The sequence below is a fragment of the Apteryx mantelli genome, chromosome 7 (assembly GCF_036417845.1).
Source record: "Apteryx mantelli isolate bAptMan1 chromosome 7, bAptMan1.hap1, whole genome shotgun sequence".
In the NCBI taxonomy this organism is placed as follows: Eukaryota; Metazoa; Chordata; class Aves; order Apterygiformes; family Apterygidae; genus Apteryx; species Apteryx mantelli.
In genome coordinates this window covers 11,249,039-11,263,657 of record NC_089984.1, presented here as the reverse complement: position 1 = coordinate 11,263,657, position 14,619 = coordinate 11,249,039, and the positions used below count along the sequence as shown (strand labels likewise).

Here is a 14,619-nt window from a genome sequence, read left to right as displayed (position 1 = left end):
GATAGATTAGTTCTGTAGTATTCCCTTCACCTTGAAGAGATGTAGAAAACAGACTGCTTTATATCCAGAACTTGTGTGGGAATTAGATATCATGTAACACTTTGAAACAGTTAGATATATTGAGCAATTTATTTGAAGCATGGTCTTTAACTTCTGCTTAAAATCCACAAACTGCTTATGTTTTAAGCACACCTGCTGTTTTTGTGTACAGTTTGCAATTATTTGACTATTGATCAACTGCCAAACAATGTTTACAAGCATTTGAAGCTTGTAAAGCTGTGTTTTTACTGAGCTGCTTCAAAGAAAATACTTGAATCACAATGAAACTTCTGTTTTCTGCCCAAATTTTGTGTCTTGAAGGGTTCATCAATGTCTCTCTCACGGTCCAACAGTCGGGAGCACCTGGGAAATGGCAGCGAATCTGATAACTGGAGAGATCGTAATGGGCTTGGACCCGCAGCTCATAATGAATTTGTGTCCTCGATTGGCAGTCCCAAACGGAAACAAAATAAATCAGGTTGATAATTTTTGAGAACTGTTTTTTAATTATGTTGAAATCAACAAATATTTATTTTAATATCAATATTTTCTGACATCACTAGGGATTTAAATTACCTGTGCATGTAAAATAAGGATTTTTTTAATTGAAAAGTGAAAGCTTATGTAAGATTATGTAAAACAATATAAAATTGATGGTCCAAAAGGAAAACCTATATGGAGAACTTTAAAATTGAAGACATTCTGTAGCTTAAAGCCTTTTCCTTTCAGGGAGGGGGTTTGTCAAGTTTTACTGAAAACAGAACTAACAAAAGCTTATTTCTAGACAGTCATGATTCTGCTCTGTTATCAGTGCAACAACAGCCAGGTCTTGTGCCAGGCTATCTAGGAGCTGGTGGAGAAATCATAATCTGCTGATGTTGAATTTTAAAGCATGATTTTCTTTATAGTGATTAAAATAAAGGCTTCCATATGTTTGTCAGGGGCTGGCACATGATTTGAATCACTCATTTCTGTGGACGCAGGTTGTAAATATTATAATTACTTTTTAACAAAGCTTAAAATTCACAAATTTAAATTTTTACATCAGTTGAACTATTTGCAACTTATTTTGATTTTCAGTAACTTAGTATTTGCCTTTCTGAAAGGGGAAAAAGTGGAGAAGAGAAAATACTTGTCCATATTGAATGTGTAACTGCATTGTGGGGAAAGTAGTACTATGGCTGTTTTTATTTTTTTGTTGCATTTTTCTTATAAAGGTGAATAAAACCTAAATCCCAGATTAACTCCAAAGTAAACATATAGTAAAAGCTGGACATCCTAAGAAAGGATATAGCTTCACTTAGAGGAAATATTCATGGTTGGTATATTTGTAATTTTTCATACTTTTAAAAAGCAGACTAGCTCAGCTATGAATGGCTGTATATGGTATTCTGAAGTACTCATGGTACAAGAGAGATGAAAAGTTTATCTTTGAAATCAAGCCAATGAGTAAAGCTACAAGTTAATTGGATGGAAAACAGAAGCTCTAGATGAATCAAAATAATTAAGTGAGTTAAGGGAGTTATTTGCATACATGTAGATGAAAATTAGAAGTGTGAATCCATTGCATCTGTAACTTCTTTGCCAGAGAATGAAGTACCTGGAGAGGGGACAAAGCTTTAGTTGGTGTGTCCTTGTCAGTAGGTTATGCCAAGGCTTGTAGTAACCTTCTGTGCATTGCACTCTAATGGATAATAGATTAATACATATTTTAAAAAAAAAGGGGGAACTTAATAAATGGAATTTGAGAATTATGGTGCAAATTGTGCACCTGTGAGAATGCCTAGGTAAAACCATCTAAGGCTCCAGGTTTTTTGCTGTAGGTTCACAGTTCAATAAAGAATTGTTGAGAACCAAAACATTAATACCTGTAGTCTGGTGGGGCTTCAGGGAATACAGCAGGAATGAGAGAGAAAACAAGCGGACAAAATTACAGACTGGACACAAAAGCTATCTCCTACCTAAGAAACAGCTATGAATTGACTGGACAAATGTTTATATTTACCTTAATGAGTAGGTGCAGGAGTACTAAAATGTAAGTTTTCATTAGCACCATGACATAATGGTGGTGGTTTTCTCTTTTGTTGTTAAGATGATGCTTCCCAACTGCATCAATAAAAAGTATTTCTTAATGTTTCATTTGGGTTTCCATACAAACACTGCTTCTGCATAATCCCTACTGAGTGTAGGATTACTGATTTGTTTGGATCTTTAGTGTTCTTTTACTCTGATGTGGAAGAAATTGAGGCACCACCTTTTAAAGTCTAAAATATCAACTTCTTTATGGCTGCTTCATTTGTCCAACCTAATGTTCACATTTTCAGCATCCACCATGTTTTATAGTTTACTGTATTTTAAAATTCTTCTCCAGAATGGAGCTGAGGTTGATGCAAATTGCAGATATGATCCCAAATGCTTCTAACTGCTTCATGTCCAGAAAATAAACCTAGCGTAGCCACTTGTGAAAAGCTGTGTTCTTAACATCCTATCAGCGGTCTATAATGGAGGCTATAGCAGAAGTCTCCAGGGCAATCTTCATTTTATCCAACTGAGAAACTATTCAATCTTCTGCAAGCCCCTTATGCATTCACCATAAACTTTCCAGTGTTTATAACTAGTGAGGGAGAGCTGTTTACTCACAGCAACCCCATTTGCACAAATTCTTGATGTGTTCACTGGAAAAAATAGTCACTAGTTTTGTGATTGGATACTATCAGTGTGTACATATAGAGGAAAAGGCTTGCCCAGCTCAATCAGTTGTCATTTTCTCGTGTTTAAGAACCTTACCCTGCGAACTCTTTTGAAGATGTACCTTTTGGGGAATGTAGTGAAAAGCTTACTAGGGAGAGTACTTCCAGATTTAATCATTTACCCTAAAACTATTGTGTTTCTGTTTTGTGTCCTTACTGAAGTACTTGCTAAATCATGTGCCTACTTTGCAGACCTTCTATCAGTAATTGCTACAGCATGCTCTTCTCCCCGCCTAGACCAAAAGAGCTGGCTGTGTTTTGTGTGCAGTGGTGTTTTCCTAAGTATTGACTGGAGAAGAGAGGGGAGGGTTCAAGAGAAAGGAGCAGCAATGGGGCCTTGCAGCTCTTTCCCCTCTGAATTCAAGGTCCTGAGTTCTAGCTGCATGAAAGTTTGTGTAATGTGACTTAATTGCCTAAAAGATACATCCAGACATCTTTCTATAGAAAACAAACACTGGAACTTAATAAGCAAACCATTCACCTTGTTATTCATTCTGTCAGACCGCTGAAAGGAGTTCTTTGCTAAATAATAGAATTTTAAGTATTTTGGTAATTTAATTGAATTTGAAAATTCAAGTGCACTTCTTCCCTTTCAGCTGAACACTATCTCAGTAGCAGTAATTACATGGACTGCATTTCCTCGCTGACAGGAAGCAATGGCTGTAATCTGAACAGTTTGTTTAAGGGATCTGATCTGCCTGAGCTGTTCAGCAAACTCGGTTTGGGCAAATACACAGATGTATTCCAACAGCAAGAGGTCAGTAGTCCTTTAAAAGACATCTTTGTGTTTGTAGTGTTTTACTCGTGGTTGTTCTGCTTCTTGAACAAAACCACTAAGAAGTCTCTGTTAGAGGCAGGATTTTCATGAGCTATTCTGTCAAAGCTGTGTTAACGTATCTTGTGAATTCCTGGATTGCCAGCCTGGAAACATGTACTCTTTTGTCCTGCAGTTTAGCTTAATTTTTTAAGTATAAATCAAAATTCTTTCATTCAAGGAGGGCTGCTATTAGTAAGATAACCAGGAGTTACTTTTCAGTCAACTTCATTAGAGGGTGTGGAAAACCAGTCTGCATCCAGGAATAATGTTTTGTCTAAATTCAGTGCTCAGGTGTGCGTGTGTTCATCCCTCCCCTCCTCCTTCTCTGCCTGCCTGTTTGCCAATTGACTGGACTTCTGACCCATTCTGAACGAGGAGATAGTGTCTCCATTTAGTCCAAGCAGCAGTAGTTAGTGTCCATAAAATACTATACAATAGAAGTAGGGTCAGCTAGGTTATCTGCAAGTAGTTTATTCTGGTGACTGAACAGCATCAGAAAAGCACGGTGAGCCCAGCTGCAAGACTTACTAGCTCAGACATAGAGCCACCGAGCTTGTCCTGAAAGCACTGTAGTTGCATGCGGAAGTTCTTGGTCCCACCTCTGGAATTGGGTGTACTGAGGACCAAGCACAGGGATATGTGCCTGTGTGGGGTGTGTCAGCAGTACTGAACTGTGTGCTACAAGGGAAGGACCACAGTTTGACTCAGCATGCTCTTTACTTTCTGGACCCGTATGTCCACTTTTGCATCTTTGTCACCAATGAGGTCTGCACCAGTTGCTGGTCCGAGCTTCTCACCTGTATGTCTCTCCCTAAGAACACGTGAAGCAGGTTTCTGTACAGACGGCCTTGTTATTACGAGAGTAATAATTGTGTGTGTGCATAAAGAACAAGCTCCTGGAGGACCTTGTGTTCATGTTGCAAATGAGTTGCTCTGATGGCGTGCCCATGTTCAGCTTCAGATTTGGTTCCACGAGAGGAGAACTGCTTTGAGCACACCAGGAGTGCTCACAGGGGGTACTGCAGGAGTCAAAGGGTAGGCACAAGGCAGACTTGTGTACCCCGTCCTCTGTGCTATATCACTAATGTACGTGCACCCACAGAATCGCGCTGAGTCCACCAAAGCCTACTGCTGCCATCTCAGCCCTGGGGCTGCTGGATCTGATGTGTTTCCAGCCAGTGTTTCTTAGCTTTCTAATCATCCTGCTTAGTGCTGTGGCGGAATTTGTTATTTCTGTGTGGTATGGCATAGAAATACTTAGGAAGTGGCTGCACCTGAGCTAACGAGCTGCTGTGGAAAGCAAAGTGCTGACAGCTGCAGGGGAGACATGGGAGTGGGTTAGCCTCATGCTGGCCATGATGTGGCAGGTCAATACTCAATTTGGGCGGAGAAATCCAGCTGTGCCTCCAGCTGTTCTGTGTGCAGTCCCTCAGGTTTATCTGCATTGTACTCCCCTGCGTATTCCATAATACCCATATTATCCAGGTATTAATCCTTTCCCGTTATCTTAGCCACCCACTATGCCTAAGAAAGGAGAGGTGGCTCTGCTGGTTTTGAACACTAAAGATAGCTTTTGTTTGGAAGTCTGTTCATGTTCTTTGTATGTATGTCCACTTTATTGAAATAGATGATATAGCATGTGTATGTATATTCAAATCTAAGGTTTCAGCATGCTTACTCCTTTTTTCTTTAGCTGAAACACACAAATACATTTGTTTCAAGATGATGTCTGTCTTACCTGTGTGAGGGTAATGCAGTCTGTGCTACTCAAAGCTTGAGGAAATAGATTGTATCCTGGTTCTGTACGCACACTTCTGAATGCTGTTGGGGGCCTAGACAGACAGCAACACTCCGAGTCCTATGTTAATGTCTGATTGGTTTCCTCAGCTGCTGGTGCTGTTTATCTTAAGTGATTCAGGTATTGAGATGCAGTCCTCGTAGATAATTTATGTTGGTCTCTCTTCAATCTGCTGCTGGCCCATTGTGTTTTAAATTAACTACAACTTTGACTTTCTTCATTTTTTGTATTATCTGTCTCCCCTGTGCTCCAGCTTCTTATTTTTTACTTTTTGTATCTCATGAGGAGCTGATTAAGTGTGATGAGCAGAGTGGTTTGGCCAGAGTAACAAATAATTTTCCACTACATTTCCTTGAACTGTATTAGGAGCAACAAACCACAAAAAAAAAAGGCTGCGCACACTTCAGCATGTTGTGAAACGGTCAATGCTTTAATTAAATATCACTGGTAGTTAACCAAATATCCTCTGCTAAATTACTACAGTTTGAAGTATGTACCGTTTCTACAGACATATCTACCTCTCTGGTTACCAGTGACATTGTAGCGATTCTGGTAAATACTCAATCTCAAGAGTCACAGTTAAATCTGATTAATTGAACTTCTGTGCCTTTTAAAAAAAAATGCTTTTTTTGTTGTTTATCTGGAATACAGAGTAGCAAATTGAGAAGCTGTGTGCACTTAGTCATTGGAATGCAACGACTGCTGTTTACATACAGAGAATAGGTTGGTAGGGTAACTGTAAAAAGCAGTAGAAAAAAAACCTGTGTGGCAGTCCTGAACCGCTTTTATGGCTTAATAGTTCTGGGGAGAGATTTGTGTGTTGCATAAACTTCCTATTTCTTTTTACTCTAGATTGATCTGCAGACATTCCTTACTCTTACTGATCAAGATTTGAAAGAGCTAGGAATTACCACTTTTGGTGCCAGAAGGAAAATGCTGCTTGCAATCTCAGGTAAATAAATGAATTCAAACAGGTTATCCTTTTTTGACTTTAAATGAACAATGTTTGTTTTCTGCTCACTTGAATTGCAAGTTTACAGTTGACAAAGGAATTTGGAGTAAGAATCTGGTTCACAGATCACATTGGCTTGCCCTTCTTTGGAAAGCACTTTTAAACCTTTGAGCTTTATAGTGGTTTCACACTGAGTAATGCTGTATCTTGTTGTAAAGCTGAAGCTTGCTAGAAAGAGTTTGTTTCACAGAAGATTATAAAGTTGGCTTTTTTTGACCCAAAACTGCAAATCATAGATGCTTTGAGATTTCAGACTCAGTGGAAGTCTGAATGGCACCACACACTGCAAGGATCTGGTGTTTTCAGGCTTTTGGTTCCTCTCCACTTCACTGGGTAGCAAAGCAGTCACGCTAGCTGGAAAAACTGCCTGGGTTCTTTTTTCCAAGACCTGTTTTTTTTCTGTGAAATGTCTAGGTTTGAATGAAACTAACTCTTAGCTGGCATTTTTTCCAGCCATCTTTAAGTAAAAGGTTTTGTGTCCCACTTGCAGAAGGATAAAGGCCAAATAGGGTTTCTCACAATGTGCTGTAGTATATAGAGCTAAACAGAGCTTTTTTCTAATTGTGATAAATAGCAAAAGATATCCTATTTACATAAGAGTACTCTATCATCATGGCAATGAATTTATATCAGAGGAACAGTTTTCTTCAGATGCTTCATGGAGCATGAGGGTGTTTTTCTTCTTCCTCCAAAGTGCATTCCTTTTACTGATGCCACTTGTGAGTGTTTTTATGAATTTTAAATGATGGCATAAAGAGGGTAAATATGCAATATACTTAGTTAATAGCATTCATGAAAATCTGTATAATCTTTGTCAGTGATTCATATCTATCATGGAGTTTGTTCACAAGAGTGGAAAAGTGGGGAAAGGAAAAATATTTTGGATGCGCATTTGTACAAACTTAGGATGCAGATTTGAATAAGTGAGCACCTGTTTTTTATAAAAATCCGTATTAAAATATTGCTTCAGTGTTGTTTAAAATAATGTGCATTGGGAAATGGTCTAGATGCATATAGGTTATGCTGCAACCATCCATTTTGTGTGAATGCCACTTCAGAAGGAAATTGCAGCCTTCTTAAAGTGTTCCAGCAATTTGATTTCACTCAGCATTGCAAAATATCTCCTGCATACCGTATCAGCATAGATTAAGAATTGCAGCAAATAGAAGCTTACTTCCCGAGTAGGCTCTATAAAGTCTTAACCTTGCACTATCCTGATGAACTGCTATATTGAATGAGTATCTCACTTGCATTTTCAGTTGATACTGTTCTGTGTCTAAATAATGTTTTGCTTTAAATAATAGTTTTGCTTTTGGTTTAGATAAAACTATTAAAGTTAATTTCTGATAAGAGTGGCTTTTTTTATTTTTGTGGCCTTTATAGAACTGAATAAAAACCGAAGAAAGCTCTTTGACCCATCAAACATACGTGCCTCATTCCTGGAAGGTGGAGCTAGTGGAAGACTGCCACGTCAGTATCATGCGGACATTGCTAGCGTCAGCGGTCGCTGGTAGCAGTAAGTTGTGGCTCAAAGTCAACTGTAAAGATGGACATGGCAATCCTGTGGACAGCCTTCACTGCACACCACCCTCTGCACTTTGGGAGTTTGGGTATCAAGGACCAAAGCATTTTGTCTGCACAATACTGTGCCAAAAAAAGAGAAAACACATTTTGTCTGTTGTCTTTCAAAACACCAAATGTGGGTTATGTTTTACTCATGTAGATTGGACAGAATTTGCAATAATAATAATATAGGGTTCTTTGTTTAGTATTTTATTACCTATAACTATAATGTATGCACTGAATTTTTACTTTGTTGAATGAAGGAAGAATGAAGAGCTGGGATGCCAGAGAGCATAGATTTTGGTTTTATCAAGATGGATTTTTCTGGTACTGCTTAAGATAATTATTGAGGTCTTTCTGCACTTTACATGTTCTGATTTCTTGTCCTGTGGAAATTTACTTCTCTTTCATTTCCATATCAATTGTTATATTGGCACTAATCAAAAAATTTTTTTCAGATGTTCCTGCATTAGGTCACATCTCACTATAATGGTACTAGGAATTGATTCTTATGCATTCTTCTGCAGATTTCTTCTCTCTCTCTGTCTCCCCGGTAGTTATCCAAAAAGATTGTTCCAAAATCAAACCACTTAGTAGTGGACCAGTCCTATTATGCTCTTATGAAGCAGTCTAGAGCTGCTTGCAATGAAAATAATTCACTGTAACAGATGCAATGAAAGACCAAAATGGACCTTGCAATATTAACCCTTTGCAGTCATCATATTTAACTGCTGCCTGTAATGCTAAAACTGTTTTTAATGGTTGTCTCAAAGCAAAGGGCTATTTTTAGTATCCTGCCACTAAAGGACACTTATTTATATCAGACTTTTATTTTTAGATTCTATATACCTACAATACGTAACAGATTAAACTGATCTACTGCAGATTTATGGTAGAGAATGAAAGGCATTCATCAAACTAGAGCTGTGGGCTGTCAGTTTGATTAAACAGAAAACTAATCTAATTTGACAAGACAGCACTGTTGCCATTTAATAAATGACATATATTACTTACATGACTATGCATGCAGCAATTAAGCAACCTACAGAAATAGGTGTAATAGCATCTGTTTTGTTCAATTTAGATTTGTAATTGTCAGCTGCAAAACTCTTGATGAACTATTTCTGAAACAAGTTATGTTCAACAGAAAGAGTCCGTATTATAAGTGGATAGAGCTAACTACTCCATTCTTATACTGTGAAAGTCCAAAAAATTTGGCAATACTATTCCTCTGTCTTTACAGATGTCTTGTTATGGGTTTATGAAGGGTTCTCGTATAATGAAGGAATTCATAAAGTGCCTCTTTCTGCAATGCAATATGAAATTTCCAAATTTAATTTGTTGAAAAGCATTCCCATAGGAAATATTGTGAATTACCTCTACTGTAATGTATTATTTATGTTCAGTGTACAAGCCTTTTGAGATGGACATAAACCACTGTCAAGTGCTCTTAACAGAAGGCATTAGAATAACATTTACAGTAGTTGGTTTTTATGCAAAAATGGGTGAGAAATAGTTTTGACACTTTCCATGGATAATTCTTTTAAGGTGAAAAAAACAAATGATGTATAGAGAAATTTGCACACACAAAGGGAATTTAAAGAAGCTATTACTTGAGGGCATAGATGATCAAGCAATAATAAAATGACTTGTTGCGGTTAGCAAGAAGTGACTGCTCAGTACTCATGTCAGCCATATCTACTTAATGGTGTATAGCTGGGTGACTTCCACTGTAGGTAAAGTAGCAGTTAACTTGCTCTGGTTTTAAAGTTGTACTACAAATTAGAATGGATAAAACTGCATCTTGTAGGCACACAGTGGTTCACATCAAAATTAACTGTGCTTAAATGCCAAAAGTCCATATCCACATATCCGTGAGAATTGATATGTGTGTCACACAGGCAAGAGCAACTTCATGCAAACCCTTGTGGAAGCCACAACTCCTAATTCTGAAAGTATTTACACTTGTGCTTACTTCTAAGTACATAAATAGCTCCATTGACATGGACTACCTATGTGCTTACAGATGAGCCGTCATTTCAATGTTTGCATTCTCAAGACCAGTGTTTGAAAATGGAATTGTATTCAAGTGTGTTAATTTTATAAAATATTTTTAATAGAATAAATATTTAGCAACACTTTGTACAGGATTTTCTGCAACCCCTGCTTGCTGCTTTTGACTATATTTAAAAGCATCAAACAAACCTTTACACTCTTAGTTTTTTAGTCTTTAATAAGTACATGGTATGTATCTAGACAGTACTATATTTGGAACTGAATTTATTACAGTATTAAGTTGATGTGGTCTTTCACTGAGCAGTGCTTATATCATCTACACCGGAGTGAAGAATTTCCCATTAACAGCATTATTTTCAGTAGGGCTTCACACAAAAAAGAACACACTGGAAAAAAAAAATTTCTCACTTATTTTGATTCCACAAAGGGAATATGACAGTACAGCATACCGTATTGTTAGTGTTATATTATGCACAAATATTTGACTTGCTACATTAAAATGTTAGTTTTAAATCTGTGCCTTAATAGTGACCAGTTATCTGTAAATATAGAGCAGATACAGATTGTATTTTTGTGGGTTGTGTCCTTTTAGTGATTTTTTTAAATAAAAGATGGAATTAAAACAGTAAAAATGGGAATTTTCAAAACTAATCAATGTTACATAAAATAAATTTATATAACTTCCTTGTATTCTGATTGGTTAATGAAGTGTTTTTATTTAGACCCCATTCCACAGATGCTTGCTTGTTAATAAAATATCAAAACCAGTATTTCACATAATTGCAACATGTTTCTTTCACATGCTAGTTCTTTGTGTGTTTTACTGGTCTTTTTATATCACATGCAATGCTTTTGTCTGGCTTTTAAATGAGAATACTTTTTTGAGAGATGTATCTCAAGAAAGCAGTATGAAAGGAATTAAGTTATGTCAAGTTCAATTCATAGCGGGTTTAATGGTTTGGCATACAAGAGTTTGATTCATTTTTTGGTCTTCCCATTTTTAGGACTATATAAGCTTTGGTCTGGTTAGCAGAACAGTTGCAAGTATTCTTTCATAATGGTCATTGTACTGGTGTTTTCAGTGCGAAAGAGACAGAACTCAATTCCTGAAAAACAGTAGGGATTTTTTATTTGGGATGCTGGCCATGCAATCAGTAAAATCTAGTGAGAGGCATAACCTTTCAAAGTGGCGTAGTAAGTCTAATGTTATATCAGTCTAGTCTGTTCGCTTGGCATGTAGTGATGTAAGTTTAATATTTAAATCATTAAGTACATCCAGGCTCTTCATTATTCCAGCCTTATATTTTCCTTGTTAATTATTGTGTTCACACAGCTCTACACTTACTCGAATTATAGCATTCCTGGCTCACTGACCTTTAAAATTCTGTAATTTCTTGAATGCCTACTGGGAATTATGGAAATTGTGGGAACGGGGGTGGGGAAGATGACAAATCACCAGTCTTTTCTGTTGAGGACAACTGGAGGGTGTGGTGCTGAGCACCAACTCCTGAGTCACTGGCATAAACCAAAGGGAAATTGCGTAGGCAAGAGGAGTTGCAAATTGCACAGCGCTTCCAGTGCCTGAGCAGTGCAGAGATATGAAACAGAGCAGCTTTCTCTGCAGACCCCTTATTTGGAAATACTGCCTTTAATGGACCACCTATGTGACATCAGTCAAGCGAGTGGTAAAAGCGGTGTAGTTGTGCCAAAAGGAAAGAGCAGGAGTGGTGATGGAGCGGCAGAGCAGCAGGGCTGCTTTCCTGTCAGTGCGGCAGCGTTCCCTGGCGGCTGACATGGCCGGTCGTGAACAGGATCGCTCTCTACATAGCGGTTTCACCTCCTCAAAGCTTGTCTCACCCTGCTCCCAGTCAGAGTAGCGAATGTGGTGATTTGCAGTGCGAAGAGGATGTACAAACAGACTTTGCCAATGTGTGAGAGAAAAGACACTGATTCTCCAAGCTGTGTGAAGGTTGAGTGGGACATCTGTCCTTACTGCTTGTTCCCCACACCAATCAAGTACTTGGTGGAGCAGACTTATTTTTCCAAAGCACTGGAAAACATGGTTATGGAAGGTGTGTGAGTACTAATACAGACTGATCAGGAAAAGTGCAATATGCAATGATACTCAAACTTGTGCTTGCACCATGAAAAAAGCTAAGTATTTGTTTCCAGACAAGTCTGGACACTGCTGGAACTACAGTTTCTCCTCTTATCCTTGAAGAACCTGCTGGCTTTGCTTTACAGACATCTGAGCAAAAGAAAGGAGAGATTTGGCTTTTATTTGAAGTTGCTGCAGAGTTCTTGAGCAGCATTTGAGAAGATGGGAAGATAAATGGTCTGTTTGAAACTTTTGTGATATGCATGATTAGTATCATTTTCCACAGCTGTTTTGGAAGCAAAAGGGAGAACTGAAAAGATGTGTGAGCAGCTGGGAAAGGTGCCTTTGCAAAATGCCTGAAGCAGTTGGAAAATGAAGTCTCTGAACTGGGGATAGCTGTGAGACAGGACTATGCTGTAACCTCAAATGCATGAAAAAATTGGAGCAATTGAATGTGGGAAGTGATAATGTTGGTGGATGGAGATGAAGCTCCACAGAAGTTTCCTGTAGAGTTGCATCACAGTGAATTGAGATAGTAAATAACTGCTGTAACCACTGTGGAATAAAACTTCATGCTCTGATGTAAATGCCACATTGAGCAAAATGGAAAAGAGTTGAATGACCAACAGCTGGAGTCTAATCCTTTCTCTTCCTTCCAGACTTCATCTCTTTCTACCCTACTGTACTCCTACACTACCTTCTTGGTTTCCCATGCCCAACCTGCTGACCACTGAGCGATGGTGCCCGCAGGCTCATTGCAGGGTGGGTGTAGCCTGGCAGTGCCCTCATGCCAAGGATTTCTAGCAGAGGAGCTGCTTCCTCAGTGGTACTGTGGAAAGGCACCAGGAAGGAGGCAGGGGTTTAGAGGAAGATTTCACTGGTGCTTCTGCCCCCCTGACCAGCGATGACTGGTACCATCTCCTCCTTCTCCTCCAGCTTCTGCAGCTTGCTCAGTGTCTCATCCCAGGGCTGGCTGCTGCCTTGCCCCAACATCCCAGGGCTTAGCTGCTCGGGAATGAACTGCCATTTGAACTGCATGGATGCAAAATGAACTTACTTGAGGCTCTCCAGAAGGTGGGGAGAGTCTTTGCCCATATCGGGAAAGGCAGAGGTTTTAACTCTCACAAGTCAGTGATATCTTAGCTATGAATAGCTGACATGCTAGTAAATAGTCTTAAAAAAAAAAAATTGTATGTGGTATGCCTGAAATAATAACCAGCCTTAATATTATGCTTAAATCTTAGTTAATACATGGTGCTGTCAATTTTAAGTACAGTTGTGCAGCTGCTAGTGTAACGCTTCTGTGCTTCATGGTATAGAAGTATGCTCCTCGTTAAGACTGGCACTGCCATCAGAAGCTATGCATGAACGTACAATAACAAGGGATTATACCAGGGAAGGCACATTATCTAGATTTCATAAAGATGAGCTTTATGTGTGTCTTTTCTCCACAAAAACCTTTTTTCAGTAACAACCTTGAAAGTTCTCCTGTTGTCTTTATTGCATCCGAGATTTGCATTTCATTGTGCACTTCTTGGCAGGCTTTAGCCATTAAATGCTGATCAGCTCCTAGATGCTTAGCATATCGAGTGATCTCTGCCCTATCTTGTGCTCCCTATGGCTTATTTAAAGACTGGAAAATATTAAAAACCTGTTTAAACTTTTCTATATAGTGCTTTGAACCATTAACATGTATGTTGTTACTTTTTTCATAAGCTAATGTTTCTTTATCTGTCATTGAGGTGGTGAATGATAGCATTTAATGCCATGAAAATTTTCATGCAGTCTAATCTTGCAAGTCTAGAACACTGGTCTGGGGAGTGACTTTTTTTTTCTCATTTGATTCATGTCATTTTCATTACTTCAATTTTTCCAAGAAGCTTATAGTTAATATTCTCATTCTTTATTGTAATGTTTTGTTGTTAATCAGTCTTTCAGTACAAGTACAAGAGGAAGAATAACATTGTAATGGGCATGCCACTAACCAGTCAAGCAGTTGCTTCAAAAAACAGCAAGAGCAAGCTGATAGCTATGAGGAGGATGTTAGAAAAGATGTCTGATACAAAAGCAACAGGAAATCACTGTGTATAAGCTTCAAAACCTGTTACAGGGAGGAAGAACCTCTGCACACCTGGAGAAGGTACCTAGCGTAAACCACTCATTCAGTATGCATACCAGTAGAAGATGTTTTTCAGGTGAGAAATGATAGAATGAGAATCCTTAACACAGGACCTCCCAAGTTTCAGGTACTATCTCCTACCCTGTCCACCAAACCGCTAGACTTAAGTCACTCAGAAATCGTGCCACCCTTGCTCTCTTTCCCTTTCATGAGGGAATGGTGTTTATGTCCTGCTGGATTCCCAGTCCAGATTGCAGACCCAGGTCTGGCTTTTGGTACTAATCCTGCCAAAGGATGCATTTTCCACTGCCCTAAATATTTCTTGGAAATTTAGGAGGGGACTTGACAGTTGGGAAGGATAAGAGCAATTGCTGATAAAGTTGTAGATTACTTGTCTCTTGTTTTCC

At 38.5% G+C, this 14,619-nt stretch overlaps 1 protein-coding gene across 3 annotated transcripts in view; it reads left to right on the top strand.

Annotated features, from left to right (window-relative positions):
• Positions 1 to 10,775, top strand: part of BICC1 (BicC family RNA binding protein 1) — a 115,575-nt gene extending 104,800 nt beyond the window's left edge. For all 3 annotated transcript variants that reach the window (XM_067299793.1, XM_067299792.1, XM_067299794.1), the window contains 4 exons: positions 361 to 517; positions 3,386 to 3,546; positions 6,257 to 6,356; positions 7,800 to 10,775. In XM_067299793.1, the coding sequence (XP_067155894.1) occupies positions 361 to 517; positions 3,386 to 3,546; positions 6,257 to 6,356; positions 7,800 to 7,930 (549 nt within the window). In that variant the 3' untranslated portion in view covers positions 7,931 to 10,775. The remainder of the gene's footprint in view (positions 1 to 360; positions 518 to 3,385; positions 3,547 to 6,256; positions 6,357 to 7,799) is intronic.
• Positions 10,776 to 14,619: the final 3,844 nt, after the last annotated feature.